At 42.3% G+C, this 25297-nt stretch overlaps 1 protein-coding gene across 2 annotated transcripts; it reads left to right on the top strand.

Moving 5' to 3' along the window:
• The first annotated feature begins 4308 nt into the window (after positions 1-4308).
• olfm1b (olfactomedin 1b) lies at positions 4309-25088 on the top strand. Of its 2 annotated transcripts, none has more exons than XM_085280077.1 (6): positions 4309-4848; positions 11280-11429; positions 12085-12240; positions 14021-14240; positions 20612-20718; positions 22920-25088. In XM_085280077.1, the coding sequence occupies exons 1-6, from the start codon at positions 4783-4785 to the stop codon at positions 23592-23594; spliced, it is 1374 nt and encodes a 457-aa protein (XP_085136203.1). In that variant the 5' UTR covers positions 4309-4782; the 3' UTR covers positions 23595-25088. The 2 variants fall into 2 exon arrangements, with proteins under 2 accessions (XP_085136203.1, XP_085136202.1); XM_085280076.1 differs by lacking the exon at positions 4309-4848 and adding an exon at positions 4880-9900.
• Positions 25089-25297: the final 209 nt, after the last annotated feature.

Here is a 25297-nt window from a genome sequence, read left to right as displayed (position 1 = left end):
CATTACTCACAGACTGCATTCCCCTGCTCCATAATCAAATCTTCATGTGACTGAGCTGAAACTCAGTTACTAGCGCTACTAGAAAAGCAAAAATACATGCATTTGTGGATGTGCACAGGCTAAACTATATTTAGTTCTTGAAAAAACAAAATCTGATGTAAATCTGATGGAAGCAGGTGCAGTGCACTTTAAGTCATTATCTGGAAAAACCTATATCCTACTGTTGGGATATCAGTCTGAAAAGCCCTCTCAGTCTGACCTTGTATTACCTCTCTCAGGTATGCAGACCAACCAAAAAAGACAAAAAAAGAATCGGCTGTGGAGGACACAGATGTAAATTCGCCCTGATGTCATTTCTGAAGTCATTTATTCATCTTGAAGCCAATAAATGAGATTTTATTATATCTCCAGGCCACTGGAGCTGTTAGTGTAATGTGTGGTTCATATAGTCTGAAACAGAACAGCTTCAGAACCACATGACCACCCAATCAAAGGCCTATTGTTGGCATTCACAATGGAATAAGTATTGTACAGCCCACACAGAAAGAGAGTGCATACCTATCGCAGGACACACACATGAACACCGCTGAGAACAAAAACCTGGCATTAAATTATTCACATATAACGTGGCAACCAAGGATTTTGGCTGTGCTCGCCCCTCCTCGCAGGTAGTTTCATTTTATTCTGGCTGATGAAACCTTTGCTCATGATAAGGCTGTGGAAGGTGAGTGTGCATTAAAACTGGAATTACTGGAAGTTATCAGACTCCATGAAAGATGATTAAAATCCGTCCAACCCTTACAGGTGCTACAACATTAACGGGAGGCTTAGGGAATTGTCAATCAAGCACCGCCTCTACGAAGGAAAGTCTAATCAGACGCCATTATTAAAATGGCCCAAGTGCATGTAGTGTGCAGTGGATTTAATTGAAATGACTCATAAATCTGATCCCAGGTTGGAAGAAACATTCAAGTAGTCAAGTGATGGAACACATTTGAGTCCTTTCTGCTACTTAGCTTTTTATAAAGCTAAGGCTTTCCCCTCGGACACGTGCTAAGAACAACCCAAGTTTGTCTTTTCTGATCTGAGCTATGTCTGTCGTGTTTCAGGCCTGCTTCCTGAACAAAATGACTCAGTGTGCATCAGAAATTAGTGAGGGTCAGCATTGCCTATATCACTTACTAGGGCTACCCTTAGAAACTAAACTTTTCTAATGGTCAAACAAGGGCTTTAATGATACATGTTGAGGTTTCAAAGTTCTTCAATAAGGGTACTGGGGAAGTTGTCAAATGTCGTCTTTATGGAGGAAAGAGATCATTGTCAGAGTTGCTTTTGGAAGTCAGTATCATAAGAAATGTGTTTAACAACTAATAAATGATCAGTGGTGGAGAAAACAGTATCAGCTGAATCTGCTAAACATTAAAATGTTTACATAGAAAGGCATCAGTAAACACTGTAACAATCTGCTGTAAGAATACGGCCAACTTCTGACAGTTACATACTGTTTCTCATTAAAACTGTGCTCTACTGTAGGATAAAATACATTCTGGGCAATGGCTGTGGGTTGCCATAAAAATGCTGCAATATACTGCGAACAGCACTGCGCTCTGAGGATGATGTGAAAATCACTGGCAGAGAGACCCTGCAAGATTTATGTTACTCTGTTTCTGGAGGAAACCAGTGGACATATGTCAAGCCAACTCAATCTGAATCCAGGTGTTTGGTAGAAACTTGATATGGTAAAATGAAATGCAATTTATATTACCAATTTATCGTAGCTGAAGATGCTTATTTCATTATAACAGAGTAGATTTTGTTATAGGTTTTGATAGTTTGTGTAGTGCTTTCAATTCAGTTCAGTTGAATTCAATTTAATTCTATTCTGCTTTATTTATATAGCACCAAATCACAGCAACACTCATCTCAAGGCACTTTATATTGTAAGGTAAAGAGCCTACAATATAAAGAGAAAACTTCTGTCATGATTCGAGTTTTGAGGAGAAGACAAACGACTGCATGGTCTCAGTAGATGCCAGAATAGTGATCTTTATTACACACTTCTAAGACAGAAGCATGGGAAGACAAGCGTACAGCCACAGATCTCCGCCAGGCGGCGGCTCTCCATATCTTTTATATTATTCATGATGACGTCACACAGACCTTACTGGAAATGATATCAAGTCCCCACAATCCCAAAAGTTCTCCTTATATAGACATCATATGGTACTTTTAGAGAAAAACAAGTGTGATCTGTTGTGCATTTTGTGAAACTGTGAGTCCAACTAGAGGAGATGTCCTGAGACGACCTCCCTTTGTTAATAAGTGTGTATGTGAGGGAACGTGCGGGTGTTACATAAGTCTGTATATATGTGCACGTTAGTGAGGCCTGACTACGTGCATATCTGAATGTAACAGTCCAGCTCGAGTGGAGTGGTGATGTTGCAACAGTTTAAGCAGAGAGAAAGTAAGCTGGTGAAGAATTACCTTATAGCCGATTTACTAAGAAACTAAGAAACTGATAAACTGATGCAGACTAATGAAGTAATAATGAACTTACAACAGTGCATGTAAATGATATCAGTGAGATTAAAATAACATCCATTATCCTAACAACTCCTTTGAAACAATGTAAGACATTCAACATAATACAGGTCAATCCAACAGATCTAATGATTTTCACACTCTTCTAAGTCAGAGGTCTAATGCAAACTAAAACTACATACCATATTTATTTATTTATTTATTAACCTTTATTTAACCAGGAAGATCCCATTGAGATTAAAAACCTCTTTTTCAAGGGAGACCTGGCCAAGATAGGCAGCAGCAGATGTCTCACAGTTACAGAAATTACTCAAACACAGGCAGCAACAACACACATGCAACAATAAGTGAAAGAATACAAATAAAATAAAAATAAAATTCAATAAAATTCAAATAAAATAAAAAGTCAGTTAAAATGACAATCAATCTAATTGAAACAGTTGCATGTTATGGACTTGGCCTCAAGGATTCGTAGTTTAGATTTAAAATCACTTAATGAAATGAATTCAGTCATTTTCCATTCCTTCTGCAGTTTGTTCCAGGCCGAGGGTGCTAAATGGACAAAAGCTCTTTTACCAAGTTCAGTTCGGGCAAATGGAACAGAAAGCAACAAGTAACCATGCGGACGAAGAGAATACCGACCATATTATAATGCAACTACTTTGATCTCATATATAAGGTAACATATGATAACAAATTAATCTCCACACTTCCCAAAATGAGAAGACCACTTTTGGTAGATACGTAGTGACAGTGGGAAGGAAAAACTCCCTCATAACAGAAAGAAACCTCCAGCAGAACCAGGCTCAGGGAGGAGCATTGTTGGTTAGAAGTCTTTCTTTTTGCAGAGGAGCTAAGTTTAAAGGTGGAACATATTATTGTGGAATGACCTGCCACTAGGCTTAGATGAGATGAGAAAGATTTATTCTGAATTTATTCCGCATTGAAGCAAATATACAAAAGGGTGCCAAGAGCAAGCAGTTTGGCGACAATGATAAAGAAAAACTCCCTTTTAACAGGAAGAAACCTCCGGCAGAAATAGGCTCAGGGAGGGGCAGCCATCTGCTGCGACTGGTTGGGGGTGAAGATACAAGAAAAATAAGTTATACTTAAAACAAACAAACACAAATTAAGGAATATGGAGGATGTATTTGAGAAAATATGGATTTAGGTTGGTTTTCTTTCCCCTCATGTATCTGTTTACAATTTAAAGGATATGCACGTTTGTTTGGATATTAAGACTAGTAGGTCTAGGGTATGTGAATGCATATGAGAAATTGTACTTAATGTATAGAAACAGATGCAGGGTCGAACCTATTTGCTAGATCCATCCACACCCCAGTTTTCATATTCTGTTTCCTCAAGTTGTTTTCATATGTGACTTTTAAATTATTAGCATTGTTCATTTTGTTCTTTGTTAAGCCTACACAATACACAAATAGCTACAGTGTCAGGAAAGAACAATCCACAGGGGAATACTGAATGCGTTAGCCTGTGCCTATACATTCCTATTATGCAACTTGGCCTATATTCAGACAGTCAAAGCTGTGCTTTATTGTGAAATTACTTACTCGAATCTATTAGTGGTTGTGATTGGCATTAAAGTCAGCAAAGAATAAATCTCAATTCTTTACTGTGATGGATTTTCTGGCAGCAAATGATCTTGGAAAGCCTTCCACCCTTGTGCTCGCTTGCCAATTTAAATCTCCCTCTCTCGGCGATGCAGCTTCCGCTTTCAGGACCATGAACAGCGCCGTCACTGCTTTTTTTTCCCCTTTTTTTTTTTTTTTTTTTTTTTTGTCATCGAGAGCTTATACGGCAAGCTTGAGGCGGGGAGGTAAACTTTTGGCGATATCAGAGTGAAGGTTTATAGCGTGTGTATCCGAAACTGTTCGCGCGCCTTCAGCCCAATGTTCACCACAGTCCGTCGCAGCGATAAATAAGTGCGGCCACGACCGAAAGGGAGAGGCACCGAAGATAGGCTCCAGATATGAAATGAATATGCACAGAGACGATTCCGTCAAACAGATTTGTTGCTGTCTGCCGCCGGGCTGCTAAGGAATAAAAAAATAACAACCGCGATAACAATAACAAGAATAAGAATAATAAAAAAGAGAGGAAAGAATCGGGCGACCTGCAGAGCGAGAAGAGAGCCGAGCGGAAAGGACTGCTGTGCGGGGGGACGCAAAGGGACTGGATCTGCATGTGAGACCGCTGGTCTACTCACACCGGAGGCAAGAGATGCAGCCTGCGAGCAAGCTCCTGACTCTGATTCTCCTCATCTTCATGGGCACAGAACTCACCCAAGTAGGTTGATTTTTAATTTTTAACGCCATTTTTCCACCTTTTGGTTTTTTTTTTTTTTTTTTTTTTAAAAGGTCGAAGTAGCGGTTAATTGGCTCCAGATCCAGTAAGAGATTACCCGCTTTACCTCGCATGAAAGAGCCGGGTGAATTAGCCCTCTACAACCTACCCCAGCTTAAACAGATTAACGGGCGGGATTACACGATGTGAATACATTGTGGTTGACGGGGCGCGGACAGGTCCAGGAGAGCCCCCCGCTCAGTGCCTCTGACAAACGGGCCAGATAGAGGGAGAGGACTGCACGGTCGGTCAGTTTCCTCATCATCAACTGGTCCGATTAATCAGCTGCAGCACCATCCTAGTACGATAGAAAAGGGTTGCCTGTAGCATTATGTATGTGCGTGTGTGCGTGTGTGTGTGGTGGTGGGGGGAGGCCATTGTTGGAGGATGCTTTTAAAAGAGGGGCTCCACAACCAAATGCAGAGTCTCATAGAAGGTGTTCTGAGCATGCTCCGTGACCACAGTGTGACTTGCTGGTGCCTTTGTGAAGAGAAACGAACACTTGAGTCCAGCAATGTCAAGCCACTCAGCTCAGTAGTTTTCAAACACTGCCCATCACTAAAGTGCAGATGTGGGATTCTTTACTGGAACTATGAATTACTTCATGGTGTGCTTAAACACCATTTGTAGAAATGCATAAAGCAGATACTGTTGCAGTAAATTGCTTGCTTTGTAAATGATCACAAACAACAGGCTTTGGTGGTTGGGGAGAGAGTGAGGAAGTGGGTTTATTTATTTCAGGGCCGTGCCGTGGAGAATTTGTGCATTTAGTTGTCTTTGCGCCAGCACAAAGTGATACTTTATGGAATTCTCTGTTGTGTGAATTCAATTGCGGCTGCTAATTAGAGGCCACAGAAAACAAATAAAAGTGACAGAGTGACACTGAGGTACTATCAGTAAACATGTGTCTGTGATATAATCCAAGCGACAGACTCAATACAATGTGCTAGAAGTAGGTTGCTGCAAGCCCCGCTGGCCCTGGCAACAACGTGTTAGAACAATATTGGCGTTATACCACTTTGACAGAAATATGCCAGCAATTGATTTCCACAACTTTATGAGAAATGTCAGCGAGCTGTGAGGCGAACTTTTTTTTTCTTTTTTAATTCAGAGAACATAAGCCTGGTTTTGACATTTAGCTGGTATTTGATTTGTAATTTGATCAAAGCTCTAACCTTACACAGAGTTCGTACTGGTGTACATTTAGTCTTTTTTTCTGTACTGAGGCAACAAGTTTGAAATATGGGACCGGACGTTACAGCTCAGCTGCAGAGTGCAACAGAAACGCTGACACATCGGGGTCAGTTTGGACAGTTTGATGAAAGCCATCAAGTGGGAGCGGAGTGGAAAAACATGGCGATTTTCATGACATTCTCTTCAAGTCCCACGTGGCGATGTGCGGCCCCAAGTTACAGTGACAGTTTTTCCACGATGGACTGAGAAGTGTGTGTCATCTGTTCAAAGGTAAGTCCATATTAGCCTGTAGAAATACCTGTCAGCTCCCTTCCAGAAGCCCAAAAAGACAAAATACACTGACAGGCCCTATTTCTACTCCTGCTTTGGAAACCTGCAGTGCATTTTTTGCTGTTGGACAGCCGGGCCTCTCCACATTGCCTCCCGGTTTGAAGGCCAAAATATATCCAGTGAGAGGTGGATCTAAACTCTAAAAGATAGAGAGCTTTTCACTGCCAGATTACTCATCAGAAGAAGAAAGAAGGAAAAAAAACACCCAAGCAGCCCGCCCTCAACCTGTGATGCTGAACAATGCCGCCCTCATAATGGCCACATTAACCACCTTGCTTCTCACGCAGTTTGAGACAGCGTAGGGCGGCCACAGCTCTTTTCTTTACATCTCTTCAAAGTAGCGGGGGGATGCCTGATTAGCGACGACCTCTCTCTTTTAAATCTGCCCACGTTCATTCACCTTCTATCCTCCACTCTGCTGAAGGATTTGGCGACTGACTAGCCTTCACATAGAGCAGAATAGTAAGCAGCCAGAACGGCATCTGTTCCTCACCTAGTGGCTCAACCCCGAGCTGCAAACCCACATCCTGAAGGATAGATGAAGCAGTTATAACAGTCAGTCCTCATCCAATGATCATCCTACAAAAAAAGACTATCAACACATGTCGCGCACTCTTACAACCACTCTGACACAAAATAACGCAGCTATTCTTTCTCATTTAAGTGGAAAGCTGCCAATATGTCTTCCCCTTTAAACAACAACAAAAAAAGCTCCAACAAAAGAAACCGTTTGAAACCGTTAAGGATTTTTAATGTATGAAAAAGAAAGAAAGAGAAATCAATCAGATTTTATGTGAGAACGCAGAGATGGAGTTGAGCTGAATTGCAATATGCGTGGTGTGATTGGCAGGCGGGGTTGAAGCTATTTATTATTCAGTATGGCTGGCTGAGCGATGAAGCAAAGGGGAGAGAGTGAGAGCAGAAGAAGAGTAGGTGGAGGTACGGTGCATTTTGTAGTGCACTTGCAGGCTGGAAATGTGAATTTTTCTCTTCTCCGCTTTATTAAACTGGATACTGAATGTGACAGAGTGGTTATCCTGCTGTAGGCATGCAATATAAACATCAGCTCACTACAAACTACAGCAGCCTGTGGTCGTGGGAGACCACCTTTTGTGCTAATGCTCAGCTTTTAAATGTTTTCTGGTAACTTCTTGGTCTCCAGTTTGGTAATTTTTGTTGTGGTTGGATGCGCTTCTTTATTTGCCCTGGTATAGCTATACATCTTGTATTGCAAACTGACATTAATGAAGGCAAACCCACAAAACACAAACCACATTCTTAAAAAAAATAAAAAGGATTGTATAATTTGAGCAACACCTCTCCATCAAATTTGTATTTGTGTAGGGTTATTGCATTAACTTGTATAACTAAAACTGTGCAAATGCTTCCAGTGCATCCATCCACTTGAGGTCTTGTAGGCATGTGTAAAACACTGATTGGCTACTGAGGAGTTCTAATAAAAGATTTTGATTTGTCTGGCTTTCTGGCAGGTCAACGACTGATCGGTGAGTTTAAAAGAGCACTTGTGGCCTTCCTCTTGCTTCAGTGTCGATCATTTTATATTAAATAACTGGCCCTACTAAATGTGGGGGTCACTAGCTTTGGAATGATGTGGAATCCACAACGGTGAAGCCTGAAACCTGAATAAATCCATGCTTTACAAAGCTTTGCTGTTAGAGACCCCCTGCTGTGCTTTGCTGAACTGCACGGCAACACACAGGGTGAGGACCCGAGTGAAGCTGATCCCTGCAACACGTTGAAGCCGCCTCTTTTTGAGTTCTCACCTCAAAGGTCAGGGAGAAGTGTTGAGAGATTAAGAGCAGCCAGAGAGCGAAACAGACAGAGAGTAAGAGGAACACATAGGTGCAGACTTTCCTCTCAGCTTTTCAGTTCACCAGTGAAATGCATTATGGAGCTGACAGAAATAGCCCAAACCTCTCTTTGCTATTCTGGGGGACCTCATGTATCATGCAGTACTACAATTTAGCCCATAGGCTGGAGCAGTGCCCCATAGATCTGCTGGTCTAGACTCAGGCTCTGGACGTTTCCTGGTATTATCTGAGCAGCTATAGCCAGCTGATAAAATAAAACACACCTGCTGAAGATGAAAAAATCAAACTGGCTTTGAAAACACGCCTAAAATATTTGAAGAACTAAAATAATCAATAGATGAGGAAAAAAATAAAAACACTAAGTATGTTTTTTTTGTAGTAATCAACCGCTTTCCTGTAAACGTGTCTTTTTTTCTTTCTTTCTTGCATTTCAAACATTTAGTATTAGTATTATTGTTAATTTTTTTTAATTATTATCATTTTTCCCAGCAATGCCAGAATCTGTTGCACGGTGGCGCCAGAGTTCCACGAATCAAAGGCTCATCCTTTGTTTTGGGCTGAAGCCTCCAGTATCCCATCAATAAAACATATTCCGAGCCCTACCACATCACTGCCATTGCAGTGCGACACCCTACATTTGTGTGTGTGTGTGTGTGTGTGTGTGTGTGTGTGTGTGTGTGTGTGTGTCACACACTCGACTACTGCTGCAGCGGTTGTTTTAGTTAACAATGGTTACCATGCAGGACGCGATGATGTTTGCGCCTGTGTCCAAGTGCCTTTAATCCTCCTTTTTTGATGGGTGGGCTGTGGAGAAAGAAATGTCATTGCTTGCTGCTATAAATAATCCCGCAGCATCATTGTGGGCCGACCTCGGTCGCACTGCTCATTGCCATTCCCTCAGGGGACAAGTTAGTGTCGACCCAACTATGAGCGACTTCAGGCGCAATCCCAGATATTACCACGAACGGACCCAACCTGGCTGACATCATTGCGTCTGGTGATATAGATAGATCCGTAGTACCTCCTCCTTCCTCTTCACATCCATTTGGAGCCGCCTGTGTGTGTAGTCAGTGGCACTTAATCACAGAGCGCAGCAAGGCAGGAGGCGGACCGTCGGGCGTGAACGAAATAGTAACGGCGAACCGGAGAGGCGGCAGTGTGCGGGACAACGCGGGCAGAGGAGCTATCCAGAGAACGTCTCCAGCTGCTGCTCTCGGGTTTTAGCCCCCCTCCTCTTACTTTATCCGTGCACCGGATCGCGCCGTGCAGTTTTGCTCTCCGTCCCGACCCACCAAGTCTCGCTCTGCCGCCGGAGCTTCCGTGGAAATGTCCAAAAAAAGAACAGTCGAGCCGGAGTCCCGGGTGAAACACGAAGATGCTCTGGGCACCGCGACTCGCCTCTCTCGTTTCTCCCTGGAGTCTGTAGAATGAAGGCGACTTAAATTGAAAAGAAGAAGAAGAAGAAAAAGTCAATAGCAGAGCGCAAAAGATGTCGGTGCCTTTGCTGAAGATCGGCGTCGTGCTGAGCACCATGGCGATGATTACCAACTGGATGTCGCAGACCCTCCCCTCTTTGGTGGGGCTCAACACCACCAGGCTCACGGCGGCGCAGGGAGGGTACCCAGACCGGAGCACAGGAGTGAGTTTCACTGTTTACTGCCAGTGGCTGGCTTAAAAAAAAGGAACAAAAATTAAAATAAATCCTAATAACAATTAAGAAATAAATTTCCAATTAAAATCCAGTCCAGATATAGTCACAGAGCTACTCTCGTGGGTGCCTTTGGTTTATAATTTAGAGCAGAAATTCACGCGCCTGCAAGAGTAAGAAAAAAAAAAGACTTGGAGAGAGCGTAATACATTCGTTCCTTCTTGCGTTTGATGTTGCTCCAGTTGCCTCTGCTACTGCTGATATGAGCATCCCCCACTAATGAAAAGTTATCATTTGGTAGTTTTGATGTGGATGCAAATGTGAAGAGACGCGGTGTTGCAAAATGAATGGCGTGGGGGAAAAACATTTCAAAGGAGTCTTATATATTCGCTCTGTAACAGCAGGAGTCTTCATTCTTTCTTTATATCCTTCAGTGTGTGTGTGTGTGTGTGTGTGTGTGTGTGTCAATGAGAGTCAGAATGAAGCGTTTCCCTGTCAGGCTTCCTGGCACTCTCAGAGCTGTGTTTGTGCCAGGGTAATATTATAAGTGGATGATTTGCAGCGATATTTAGAGCAATGAACGCTGAAGGCTGTTCTGTGTAAATATTAAATTCACTAAACTCGGGAAACAGAGTTTAATCTTGAATGTCATATTTTTTGTAATCATTTTTGTTTTAATGATTTATGGCTCTTTTTTTGCACATATCACACGTTTCGGGGTTTAGTTAACAATTAGTTGTTTTCTTACAGGGAGCTGTGTAACAGTGCTGATTACTACACTGAATACTACAAAGATGGGTGCTTGCTGGTGGTTCTCTTTGTCAGCGCATCCTTTGCTAGAAAACTGCAGCTGACTGACAGACTGACAGTGGCTGATTGCTCCGTTTTGGTTTTCACGCGAAGTCGCTCCTTCTCACTAATCAGCAGGTCTCTCCAGTGATCTTTTTTTTGTTTCCTTTTCTCGCTGATGCAGTGATGAATGGCTTTGTCAAAGTCACCCCTCCATCCTCACCGTCGTCCCGTCAGCAGGTTAATAACTAGTGTTATCCATCGGGGTGGGAGGAGGTACAGCGAAGGGGGGGGGGCATGTTCTTGACGTCATACATTATACTCTGAGGTTTCACACACACCCAACCCTGAATGACGGGACAGGCTTCTGCTGTCAACGATTGGCTGCTTTAGAACACACAGGTGATAGTGGCGAAAATGGGTGGAGCCTAAAGGTTTGTGGCGTCCTGATGGTTATAAATATAATAAAGCGATAAACACGAGGAGGTTGTTGCGTGGCAACCCCCCCCCCCAAAAAAAGAAACATTACCCTGTTGTCTTTTTATTGTTTCCCCTCCCCTTATCTATGCCTTTGTTTTCAGGTGTTGCCAGCAAACCCAGAGGAGTCGTGGCAGGTGTACAGTTCAGCCCAGGATAGCGAGGGAAGGTGTGTCTGCACTGTGGTGGCACCCCAGCAGTCCATGTGCTCACGAGATGCCCGTACCAAACAACTGAGGCAGCTGCTGGAGAAGGTAATTATCACCTAACTCCTCCCCAGCCATCAAAAGTCATACAGTGTGACCCAGGGGACCCACTGTTACTTCCTCTGACCTTTTGTCACGCACAAAGACATGCATAGAAACACACACACACATATATATGCTCATGTTTGTGGTCTTTTGCCTGCTGGACAAGAATAGAAGTCATGCTCTAATGAGCTCACGAAAACCCAAGGCATCACAGGAGGCAGCTTATTTGTAAGTAGATGATATCTAATGATGCACTCAGCTGAGTGCCCATACACTGGGAGCTTCCCCCATTTTACAGAAGCACATTCATAGAACCCTGCAGGTTAAGTTGCTCATTCATATACTGTAGCAGCAGCACTACAGTTACAGTTACTGACAACAGCAGATTCCTCCTAATGAATAAAAGATGAGCCATGTTTCTGGACCACATCAGATCTGGAGAAAACAAATGTCTGAACAGTATGAATCCTACACTTGCGCCATGTGTCTGAGGCCCCTGACTAGTTGGCCTGATGTCAGAGTTTGTGAATCACTACGAGATGAACGCCAAGCCGAACGCAACATATTGTAAAGTCTGTTGCCTTTTCTCTGCGTCTCCTATTCTAATTACAATGCAGACTGAGATTTTTTCTTCAACCACTCTTGCTCATTCGTACAGGTCCAGAACATGACCCAGTCCATCCAGGTGCTGGACCAGCGCACCCAGAGGGACCTGCAGTATGTAGAGAAGATGGAAGTTCAGCTTCGTGGTCTGGAGACCAAGTTTAGGCAGGTGGAGGAGAACCATAAGCAGAACATCGCCAAGCAATACAAGGTAAAAGATCCACTTCTCGAGCCATCGATCCAAGCGCCATTCCTTCATAGCTGCTTCTTTAGCTTACCCATTTCGTGTGTGAGTGTTTCCACTGTGGAGAGAACTCAGAATTGCCTAAATCACCATATTGCATCCCAAGAAATCTGCATGGATAATTAAAGAGGCAAAATAAATCGATACACAAAATGCCATAATTCATTTAAAAAAATCACGTTAAATAGAGAATCTGGGCTTGGAGGAGATTTAAGAAGATATCTTACATGAATTACAGTCACTGTGAACGATGGGCACAAAGATCTCTGCACACTGGGACAAACCTCCTTGACAACATCTAGTATACACTAAACCCTCCAAGGAGATTTTCTTTAGGGTTTCGTGTCCACATGTTAATGAACCTTTTTTGCAAACAGGGTAGAGGAGTGTTTGATGCAAGTTTTTACTAGATTTTACTAGAGCTTTAGGGATTTATCGTGTCTTTATGTCCTGTCTTCCTCCCCTCAACCCCCAACCGGTCTCAGCAGATGGCTGTCCCTCCCTGAGCCCGGATCTGTCGGAGGTTTCTTCCTGTTAAAAGGGAGTTTTTTCTTCCCGCTTTTGCCATGTGCTTGCTCATCTATTGAGCAACACATAAGTGATAACAGGTCTACATTTTTAAAAAAAGGTCACAAAAAATTCAGTGCCACCTCTGATTATGGAGTATGGTTAACACCCAGCCCTGTTTGCAGTTACTGAGACTAATTCAAGCGTGCCTGTGTTCCTACAGCTGTTCATACCATCACCACCTGCACTGCTGCAATCCTGTCAATCATGCATGCTCAGCAGTCCCGTGCTGCCAGCGCCTTTCAGTGCATGTGTGCAGTTTTTTTTTCTGTAACATGTCTTAAGTGCATATACTAAGTGTGTTTGTCTGTGTGTCTGTTAGATAGGTTAGCAAGCTCTAGCCCCTGTCAACAGTTTGTCATTTTCTTGCTTGCAGGGCTAACTTTAAGACATGTAAAGAGAGCCACAGGTGAAGAAGAGGCAGGTCAATTCCAGATTCCCCTGAACTGGGCCACAGTACTGAGAGCATTTGGGCGTCAAACAGTTAATTTACCTTTAGCACCATTAAGACTAAGAAACCCCACCCTTCTCCCAAACCAACCCACCACTGATCTCTTCCTGCATGTTACTGCTGTCAAAGTTTTCCATCTAAAAGCTTTTTTAAAACGTAAATACATAATTATTATTATTATTATTATTAATTGCTGTTTTTCATTTTATTTTCCTTTGGCTTTTGTCAATGCATATTTGGTTATTCAACAAATCTTTACGTAAAAACTATAGACGTACAATTCGAGACACTTTGTTGTGTGTGACATGTAAAAGCATGTAACCCTTAATACGATGTTGCATTTTAAACGATGATGACCAATAAAGAGCTTTCCCAATTGTTGTCGGTGTACCGAGGGCTTGCTTTTTATCGGCTGGTCACTTTCCGGGACGGAGCCACCTGCTCTGCTCGTCACAGCGGGTGGAGAGTATTTTCTGGGTTTGTCCGCTCAGACACACACCTGCACAAACAGAACACCGCAGCTCACGCGCACAGAACACAGGACACGGAACACGCAAAAGCAGGGGGCGGGTGTCGCGAGATGAGAGAAGAGGCAGGATAGAGTTAGAGTAGTCAGGTTCAGACAGGTGTTTTGGTTTATTTTCCCCTTCTTTTCTTTTCTTTTATGGACAGCGGGCTCTCCTTTTTGCCGCGCATGACACTCAACCGAGCTTATTCTAACCCTTTCAGGCCATAAAAGCGAAAATGGAGGAGCTTAGACCGTTGATACCAGTGTTGGAGGAGTACAAAGCCGATGCCAAATTGGTATTGCAGTTTAAGGAGGAGGTCCAGAATCTGACGTCAGTTCTAAGCGAACTTCAGGAGGAGATGGGGGCCTATGACTACGAGGAGCTCCACAACAGAGTGTCAAATCTTGAGGAGAGACTCCGAGCATGCATGCAAAAATTAGGTAGGCACAGACAGTTATTGGCTGTTGGCACACACTTTGCTTCAAACACATGCATGCACAAACAAGCCCACTGACATACATGAGTACGTTGAATGGCTAGAAAGAGATCCTCAGGCATACTGGCACAATACAGAACACATGATAAGAACATCACACGTGGCTATAACGATCTACCACTAAAATTCATAATTCAGCGGTATTAAAACAACAGTGTATCTTACGGTTCTCATCTGTACGTGCTGGTCTTTTTTAAAGGCTTTATCTTGGGTCTACACTTGAAAACTGAAAGTAATCCAATAAGGAAGTCCACAACATGACTATGCATGTTCTCTGCTTTTAGTACTGTCTATAAATCCTATTCACCCTTTCTGCAAAGAAACAACCCCTGAATGGGTTCTGGGTTCCTGAAATTTTGGATTCCTTCTTTTCAACACACCTACCTTTTAACTGTTTGTTTGGGACACTGCAATCTTTTTTAATTGGATGATCAAATCAAATAGGATGCTAAAAAAAATACATAATTAGACACAGCACCAACCTGCAACCTGCACGCACCCAGGGATGGTTGAGGATGACGAGAGCTACCGAGCTTCTTCATCTTTTAGTCTGCGATTTCTCATCACATCCTATCTTTTTGCTTTTAGCCCCTGTCTGAATCTTTTCACACCTCTGTCACATCCCACAGTGCTAATAGATGCACACCCACACTACACTGACTAAGATATATTACGAGAGCAGGGACACTTGCACGCGGCACATCGCGGGTATATTGTGTCCCTGTTTCAAATTATGCGCAGCGGAAGATGACAGAAAGAAAGAAAAGCTTTTGGTTATACTGGCGAAGAAAAGAAAAGAAAAAAAAGACAGTCAACATGCTCTAAAGGGATTAAGAGTGAACAAACAGACTACAAAAACACACACCTAATCTCTCATCACCAGTTGTTTCTCGTGCCATTCTTTATCTCAGCATACACTGCTCTTTTTTTCCTAGCCACATCTGCTTCCACTACCCACCAGCCTGGAGTCTTTTCTGTGTTTTCACTCCCAGTTCAATTAACATGCCACCCCTCACACATCTATGGTCAGGCTGCCAAAGATAGGAGAGTAGGGACCAGCGGGAGTGACTAAGTGTGTGTGTGCGTGCGCAAGATCAGATGAGATAAAGGTGAGGTCACCCAGCGAGAGACTGGCTCAGGCAGAACAGAGGGTGGCTATTCCTTTCATCTTCACACGATTGCAGACGCACTCATGCGTAGTGCAACCAAATACAGTCCGGTACACTTGCATTACTTAGATTAAGCTTGCGAAGGTCACTCGCAGCATTTGCATCTGAATAATAACATTGAGAGGAAAAAAAATAGAGCAAAGTTTTTAACAGACAGGAGACTCTAATACAAGGTGGTATTGAGAAGGAGACAGAGAGAAAGAGTGATAAAGTGAAGGCGAGTGGGAAAAGTGAAAGAGAGTAACTAGGGTCCCCGCAGAGCTGTCCTTCAAGCTGTTTTGTGCCGGAGAAAGTAACAGCCCAACGGCTGCTGGGACACAATGGCCATCGATCAAGAGGACATGCCAGCTTGCTGGGCAATAATCAAATAAATAAATCACCTTGTGTTGTGCCCCAGCACTGTGGAGGCACTGAGAGCTTCAGGCAAATCCAGTCTTTTCACACTGAAATGCTGATGAATGAAGCAGGAAGGTCACTCCGGCACATCAAGCCCTCTGCTACCTGCTCTGCTGCCACTGGTTTCCCTTTATATTCTGGCTGTAAAGAACTAAATTAGACTATTTCTGTCATTTTAAACAGCTCACCAAAATCACCTTCTCTCTTTTCCTTAATTAACCCTCCTCCTTTTCTTAAGACTAATTCTTAAATGAAATCTTTTTGTAATTTAGAGCGGTGGGGGCTTCTTTCCCTCTCCACACATTAAGACTAAGTGGATAGCTAATTAGTGGTTAAAATTATTACGACCAGCGTAGCTAACTGACTATATATATAAAACAATGTTATTAGCCTATTACAGCTAGGTAGCCTAAATGAACTCATAGACTTGTGAAACAAGATAACTTCTTTATGACACCTGGAGGAAGATGTTATGTGTTATGATTTAGCCATACCTGCTAAACATGTGTACGAAAGAATTTCTTTACATACTATACCCATATAACATCCACCTGTGTCATACCAACCCTCGGCGTGTCCTCCTTCACTACATCCATCAGCCTGTTCTGAGGTCTTCCTTGTTTCCTCCTTGCATCAGTACATTTCTTCTTCATTTCTCAGACATCCTCTCATGCACTTATATTTATCTGGTTAAAAGGTCCACTGCCTTCTCTCCTAGACATCTCCACACCTTCATAGGTATGTCACTCTTCACATCGGGCCTCTTTTCCTCCTTACTAAGCAATAACCATCTTTCCTCATCCATCCACCCCTTTCTCTCTCAGCTCACTTTGCTCATTTATGCATTTCCATTTCTATCCTTAATCACCCCAACTGATAGGTTTGTAGCTTGAACCCATCCGCTGGAACGTTGAAGACAATATAATTACACTGCTAAGCAAGACACAAATAGGCAAAGTTCTTCATGTTACTCGTGCACGGGAGAGACCGGACAGAGTGCCGTTCCTCCACTTGACCCCAGTTGCTCTCGTCCGTTCTCCCGTACCACTGTCCTTTTATTGAGGTTACATGAATATGCATAGGTTCATTAACTTGTGACGTCTACATACACACAAAGAGTACCTTGCCTGTGTGTGTGTGTGTGTGTGTGTGTGTGTGTGGGGGGGGGGGGGGGGGGGGTACTGCTGATCAAAGGGTCATAAAAGCACACAAGCAAACATCCTTGGTCAGGAAGAGGGTAGACCCCCCCTCATCCTAGATAACACAGTAAGGAAGTCCAGCAGTTCATTTATACACAAAAAGCACTTAGACTAAAACAGACGTAACTACGTTAATCCTACCATAAAACAATAAGAGAAGGTATGACCTCTCTCATGCTCCCAGGATGTAGGTGTGGAATGCACACCAAGCCTCTGTAGCCTGTTAAAGATCACACAACTTATCACTACACAATTGATTATACACCTCTAAGCATCTATGGTTAAATATTTCTATTTGCACATCCTTTCCACTGCAGTCTCTCTACCTTGCCAAACCATATAAGTCATTTTCCTCTTCTTTAGTGTCCAGCCTCATTTACATCTCCTCCCTGAATTCTGCACAACATTCTTCCTTCTTCATCATTATCTCTACCTTCAGTCATTTCCTCTTTCTCTTTCAGATTGTACCTTCTGTGTAAGATAGTTCATGTGTGTGTACCTTCCTCCATTCCTATGTGACCGTGCGCCTCCCTCTTGTTGAAGTACATGTTCACTGCAGCCTTTTTTGCAAAATCCACTACCATCTGTCTAAGACCATATCTACCCAAGATCTCCTTATCACTGTTTCCTTCACCTACATGCCCATTGAAGTCTACTCCTGTCACCCCTCTCTCTCCCCCCCGGGAACACCCTTTACTAGGGATGGGTACCGGTATCCGGTGCCATGATGGCACCGGTTCTCACATAAACGGTAGTAACCAGACCGAAAAGCAGCGCACATTTCAGTGCTTTATTTCGGTGCTTATTTTTCCTGAAATGTCATACACTTTGGATTCTAGCCAATCATTTTACCTTTGCAAGCGTAGTAGGCGGGCCCAGGTACGTACTTTCTTTTAGAGCAGAGCTACAGATTAATAATGCCCAAGGCGAAGCGGTCAAAAGTCTGGCTGTACTTCACAGCAAAAGATGCAAACTCAGCACCCTGCATCAAGTGCTTTAAGGTGATACTGTGATACTGTGCAAAGGAGGTAACACCTCAAATCCGATGAAACACCTGGCGACATATAGCATTTTGTTAAAAGCCGAGAAATGCACCGTATTTGATAGCTTGCTGCGAGACCTCACACCGAGCACATCTACTGTGGGTATGGTGCCTGTAATCGGACCCGGAGTTAGCAACATCCCCCAAAAACCCGAAGAGGAGAGTCCTGGCCCCTAGCCCTGTCAGTGTAGCAGAAATGATGACGGATGATGATGGCAGCAGCAGCCGTTCTTCTCTGTGTGAGTAGCTTAATGTTGTCCGTGTGTAATTTACGTTGAGTAGGCTAACCACGTTATTAAATTAATGCACATAAGGTGAACTAGCAAACACCGTCGTAGTTACATGCGGCTGTCTTCTTGTTTGATGGCAGATGCTCCCTTCACCCTGGCCAAAAAGGCTAAAACGACCAAAGAAAAAGTGGAAAACAGCTAAATATGAGAGGTTTTTGGACAAAGTTTGTGTTTTTTCCATTGTTTAAGCACTGCTTCCAGCCCAGAGTGATGCCATATATGCCCTATAGCTGCAGAAAAGGCTAACATTGTTATCTTTTTACAAAAAAAACAGCTGAACATGAGAGGTTTTTGGACCAATTTTGTGTTCTTCATTCTTTAAGCACCGGTTCGAGCACCGTTTAAGCACCGGCACCGTTTCAAAAGTACCGGTTTGGTACTGGTATCGGATAAAACCTAAACGATACCCATCCCTACCCTTTACAGCTTCATCCAACTTCAGCATTTCTCTTTCTCCTTTTTCTCTGACAACATTCAACATCGCCTCTTTGATTTCCAGCTTCAAACCATGATCCTGTATGACTCTCTCTTTACCTCCAGAACATTCTTCACATACTCTCCCTTCAAGGCTTCCCCTGATCCATTTTGCTTCCTATCTTTGCTACGATAGAACAGCTTAATCTACCTCTGACACTCCTGTTTTTTTCTATTCTATAGACCCTTCATTTAAAGTTGTGACCGATTTACAAATCGTATTATTGATCCAAATATTTGATTTCTGCCCTTTGAATATAATGGCAGTAAGTGACCCTTGTAGGGGTCTGATTGCTAAAAATATATTTGAATAACAAGATAACTGTAAATATTCAGACTTTAAGAGGCAGCCTGTTCATGTAGGTACCTCTAGTAGAAATTCTAAATCGTCACATTTTGGGCTAAGGGCTGTTAATCTATGGTGCTAGTGTCAGTCGTTATGCAAATGTACTGTTTATAAGGTTGGGGAATCCTTCAGTCAACTCAGACTGAAGAAATGTTTCTCCCACTGAAAACGTTACATCCAGATGAACAGAATTAAGTTTCTGGGGCTGATGGCGGGCTTTGTTGTTATATCAGCTCCAGTTTCCATTAGGTTTTCTATTTGATTTCCCTTGTACTTCAGTCCAGGCATATTCAGGCCAAAAGGGGATTAGACCTTGTGCACAACTCCAGAATCCAGATCCATCAGCTGGCCGTCCAGCAGACTGCAATAGTAGTGTCATTTAAAGACAGAAGCATGATTAGAGAAAAGAAATAAATAAATCAATGGCCAATGTATTAATGCAGTCTCTAATCCCACTGAGGGTTACGTAATGGGACTCAAGCCCCCACTGGAAATAGTAAATGCTGCTCATGTGACCATGTGTTTGTCTCTCAGCCGCCGCTGAGGTGCGATGCCGACGCATTCTCACAGGCACGACATATGCTGCACACAGAGACGCACAAACACTCTAACACAAAACCACAAGTTTCTTTATGTGGGTGATAGAAATGAGATAGAGGGAAGCAGGTAACCGAGGGAGAAAGATAAGCAGAGGAAACACAAATGAAATCGATGCCGTCTGACTGCAGAGTAAAAATGACATTTCACAGCAATGAAGCGCATGACAGATGATGGAGTTGTAACAAAAGGCGTCGTTGCATCCTGCTGTTCAAATGAACTTGGGATGTGATGAAATTAACTTGTCAAGACCATCTCATTGACTCTTGTCTTTATAAACTATTGTGTGAAAGCAGCTTAAATGAAGAGATGCACTGCGAGAGCTTCTGTTTAGTAAAATCATGTCTCTCATTCCTGCCTGTGTTCATTAGAAGGGGTACGCTAGTCTAACTGACTCTCAGTCAAGAGGGACACAGAGCCCGGTGTTAGTTTTGTCAAATTCTTTAACACCTCAATCAGCACTAATTAACACTACAGAAGCTTACAAGTAGCACGCAGGAACAGAATACACAGAGGCTCTCCCTTTCCTATCCTATCCTTCTCTCACTTTTTCACACATCCACATGGAGAAAGTAAAACAGGCATTAGCATGTGTGAACTGAATAATAAGCACCACTTGTGCAGTACATCACGCAAAGAGAAAGGCGTAGCAACAAGCTGGACTTTGACTCGTTTATCCTTTAGGCAAATTCATCAGGATTCAAAGCAAATGACATGAATCCCGTGCAAGAAATTGTGATTCGGTCTAAATGTGTAAACAGGCGTTGCTGTGGGTATTTCCTATCTCGCTTTTTCCTTGCAGCATGCGGCAAACTGACAGGCATCAGTGACCCCATCACCATCAAGACGTCCGGATCCAGGTTTGGCTCCTGGATGACTGACCCTCTGGCTCCTGAAGGAGATACTCGGGTATGTGGCACACAGTCACACAGTGTGGGCTGGGTATCAAAACTGCACTTACCTAATATCTGCTCAGGTGTTATTTAGGAAGACAAGTCCATTAACTGTCAAGTCACTTCTTATTTTTTCCTTCTTTAGTAGATAAAGAAACCACTGGCTCTAGTTTCTCAAGGCTATTTTCAGATTTCTAGTAACACTTTATAATCCAGCTGCTGCTACTTTTGTCTGGCCAACACTAAAAAGCCCAGTATTGTTCAGATTACCATCCAGAAAAAAATCTGATAACACTTTGTATTACAGCCCTTAAAGGCATAAATCTACTGTAATTAAATGGATATTGATATTCATATCATATTTACCCACAGATACTTAATAGGTACACTAGAATAAGGAGGTAGCAACCCAGGTTTTCACAGGATACAATGAAGTAATTATACACTAAATAAATTTAAGTAATGCTTAAGCAATGTTACAACACAATTTATTATGTAAGTAACTGTAAGGACATCATAATTTCATGGCAATTTTTCTGAACAATAAAATTTAAAAATATATATATAATTCCCGACCTTACATTGGAAGTACACTGCACTTTTCAGGGCATGGGCCATATTTTGGAGTGCGTTAAACTTGGCAACCTTTCATGGGAAATTACTTACACAGTATTAAAATGACTTTCAGCACAATTTGTGTCTCTTTTCCTGTAAAAAACTCATAATTTAGGCACTACTTAAAGTGTACTTGCATGTAATTATTTCTCATTTCCTTTAAAATAATTAAATATTTTATTTTCCTGTATAATAAATTAGTTTTATGTACTATTTTTGTAAAATCCCGACCTGTTAACCTCCTTATTCTAGTGTGATAGTTGCATGTAGATAGTTGCATGTAAATATAGTAACATTGTACTTCCAAATAAAATACATCAAAATTTAATTTGATTACAGGAGAATCATTTTTTAGTCGTGGGCTGTGATGTCTTGATACTAATCTGAACATTACTGGGATTTTTTATTGTTAATAAAACAAAATAGTAATATCAGTATGTCAACTTGAGCTAATGTGATTTATAAGTAAGTAGTTCCATTTCTGCATTATTTGAAATGTGTGGTTTGTTTCCTGGTCTCTATTACTTTAGCAGTCGATTGCATCTGATTTCCCTTTGCAAAGTGCATCTTCCTGCTCAATAAATAGGCCTGCCTTCACTACTAAAACACATTAAAAATAAATACCAAGTATAAATCTATACGATTTGAACAGGAAGCTGCTTGGTTGACAAGAAGCTGGAAATAAAGAGAGTTTATTCGTCTGCTCAGCGTGAAGACGCCCTTTCTGCTCCCGCTTTATTAGACGCATCAATAAGAGATGGAACGCACACGAGCAGAGGGAGTAAAAACTTCAGCTGCACACGGCTGTGCATCTGTACAGTTACAGTTTCTGATGGCTAACGGTTCTGACAACACAGGCCACAGAATTTTTATGGTACTTATGAAACTTACTGCTGACTACGATTATTTTTTAGCAGACTTACGGCAACTTCCTTTGGTTGAAACTAATACATTTTGAACAGAACCCATGAAAGATGTTCCTCGCTGTCAAAGGGCAGAGAAGAAAAATTGATTTTAATTGATGGAAGCAGACAGGCCTGCCCCAATTCTTTTCATCTTAAGGTTTTCTTACCTTTCCTTAGTACTTTTTTTTTTAGCCCCGTGGAGTCCTTCTTTCTTGATGTGAATCATTTTTAAGTTAATCGTGACAGCAGATATAACCAGGTAGAGGAAGTCTTTAGGTTTATCAGTCCCACTGTGACCAAGGAAGTATTTGAGTCTCCAGTGGCTCTGGAATGAGAGCTCTCTGCCCACCTCCACAGGGGCCAGCAGGAAGCTGGGTCATAGCAGCTGAGACAGGCCTTTTATCTGGAATGATGGGCATTATCCCTGTGGGGCCGGTGCATGCCACCCTGCGGCTGTCATCCTGACTGTTTGCATTCAGAAGTAGATGGATTTCAGCTTCGCCTGCTCCTCGAGGAAGTCTCAGCACTAACTTAATTGGGATGCTTGTTGACGATGTGATTTGATTTATTCCGCGTGTGATGTGCATGCTCGATTCTCGAATTCACAAAGGCACGCAGGAAGGATGATGATAGGCATTTCTAGCTTTGAAGTACTGCTGCGTTTTTAATTCTCTCTCTCTCTCGTCTTGATGCTTAGGTCTGGTACATGGATGGCTACCATAACAACCGCTTCGTGCGGGAGTACAAGTCTATGCATGACTTCATGACGGCAGACAACTTCACGTCCCACCGGCTCCCCCACCCGTGGTCAGGAACAGGTCAGGTAGTCTACAATGGCTCCATCTACTTCAACAAATTCCAGAGCCACGTCATCATCAAGTTTGACTTCCGCACCTCCTCCATCAGCAAGTCCCGGCAGCTTGACTACGCAGGCTTCAATAATGCGTATCACTATGCCTGGGGAGGGCATTCTGACATTGACCTCATGGTGGACGAGGGAGGACTGTGGGCTGTCTATGCCACCAATCAGAATGCCGGGAATATTGTTATCAGCAAGCTGAACCCCAACACGTTGCAGATCATCAAGAGCTGGACCACCAACCACCCCAAACGGAGTGCCGGCGAGTCTTTTATGATCTGTGGCACGTTGTATGTGACCAATGGCTACTCGGGAGGCACCAAAGTCTACTATGCCTACTCCACCAACTCCTCTACTTACGAGTACATCGACATTGCCTTCCAGAATAAGTACTCACATATCTCCATGTTGGACTATAACCCACGTGACCGTGCACTCTACGCTTGGAACAATGGTCACCAGGTTCTCTACAACGTCACACTTTTCCATGTCATCCGCTCAGAGGAACTGTAACCATGAACATGGATCGAACACCATAAATGCATATTGTCTGTAAAGGAAATCTCACTATATACAAAAATATATCTGCTCCAAGAGACTCTATGGCAAGACCATTCTATTTATGATATCAAAGAATTTCTGAAAGACTGTATCAACAGTGAATGCAAAGTAGAGTGAATGTGCATATGAAAAAATATCTAAAACTGAAGGGTTTCATTCCAAAATGTGATAAATCACAAACAAGAAAAAGAAGCCGTATCTGTTATTATCACAGATGATTGCGTCAAAAGCAAAACATTTTTGTAAATAAAAGGTCGTAACATGACTTCTTAGTCTTAGTAGACTTTATTTTAATAGCTGCCATAATTTTGTTAAAGGGTCTTTTATTTTGGAATGAAACTCTTTAATTGTTTGCCGTATAGAAAATGACTGTAAAAGTAGATATAAATACATCAGATTTAAAAGAATAAGAACAGATGCCAAAAAAAAAAAATCAAAACAAAAAAAAACACACGCCTTTTTTTATATCATGGAATATCAACCTAAGCTCATTCCTGTGGCTCCAGTTCTTCTGCAGAAATCCTCCCGGCTGAACTTTTCTTTCGGTCATTGGGGGTCCTGAAACGAAGACTGTTATAATAAACTGTTGGATCCCCGTGTCCCATGGACATAACGTTAAAAAAAAAAAAACGGGAGGTCACTCTAGTCAGAAGACTTGATAGCCTAATGGATGCTGTGTGTCATATTCTTTTTATTAAGTACCGTAGCAAATCAGAAGTCTGTAGAGAAACAGAAAACATCAATAACAACATCCACTAAAAGACCTGAAGGCACTGACTGTTGACAGCGCTGTTGTTTAAGATGATTTCCCTGTGTTGGTGACTATGTGTGAAAAAGGCTTTCTTTGCATGAGTGTTTTCTATCACTCCGGTCTTCTGAATGTCTTTTTTGCTGTATGATACTATTAAAAAAGGTGGGCGGTAGGGTGGGTGGGGGAACAAGGTAGTATGCCTTTGGGATTTGGGGGTTTGCAGAGATATTTACCTTTTTCCTGCTTCCTTCGATTTTGTTCTCGTTCTGTTTATTTCAATTTCTTTGCAATAATGGTTTTTTTTAACGTTTTTGTATCTCTGTAACTGTTGCCACCAGTTTTGCCTCTCTATTTGTTTATTTGGACTGCGTAGGAGGAATCTATCTAGCTCACATCTCTCTGAAGTAAAAGAAAAAAAGAAACAACAGAATGTATCTAGTATTGTATACTGGAAACCAGGCCCTTCTATTTTCAATCCACCTCATGTAGTCGGGAGAGGGTTTTTTGGGTTTTTTTACAGGATAAATCCTGTCTCATGTCATGTATCCCCCCACTGCTAGTGAAGGATAATGCTGTTTAAATGTATACTCTTGCTGAGGACAAAAGCTTTTCACTCTTTTTGCGCTTTGCTGGACATGTGTTGTATCTGAGATGAGATAGTTAATGATTCGTGTCAATAAAATAGAGAAATCTGACGCTCGGATTGCTGCCTTTAAACGCTACAAGGTGCTGTGTATCAGTACAGTTAAGTCCCTATTAGACGTAGAATACATAATCGCTGGTTTCATCAGTCTGTTTCAAAATAGTTTAGATCTGACCTTTAAAAATAACAAAATTACTAAAAGAGGGGAAAATGTTTCAGCCTTTCTGGAAATTAGCATACAAAGCAGTGACATGAAATGTA

Source organism: Mchenga conophoros, linkage group LG7 (assembly GCF_057382185.1).
Source record: "Mchenga conophoros isolate Kocher_MC1m ecotype Shallow Benthic linkage group LG7, M_conophoros_male_GT1.1, whole genome shotgun sequence".
Taxonomy (NCBI): domain Eukaryota; kingdom Metazoa; phylum Chordata; class Actinopteri; order Cichliformes; family Cichlidae; genus Mchenga; species Mchenga conophoros.
This window is presented reverse-complemented; position numbering and strand designations above follow the sequence as displayed.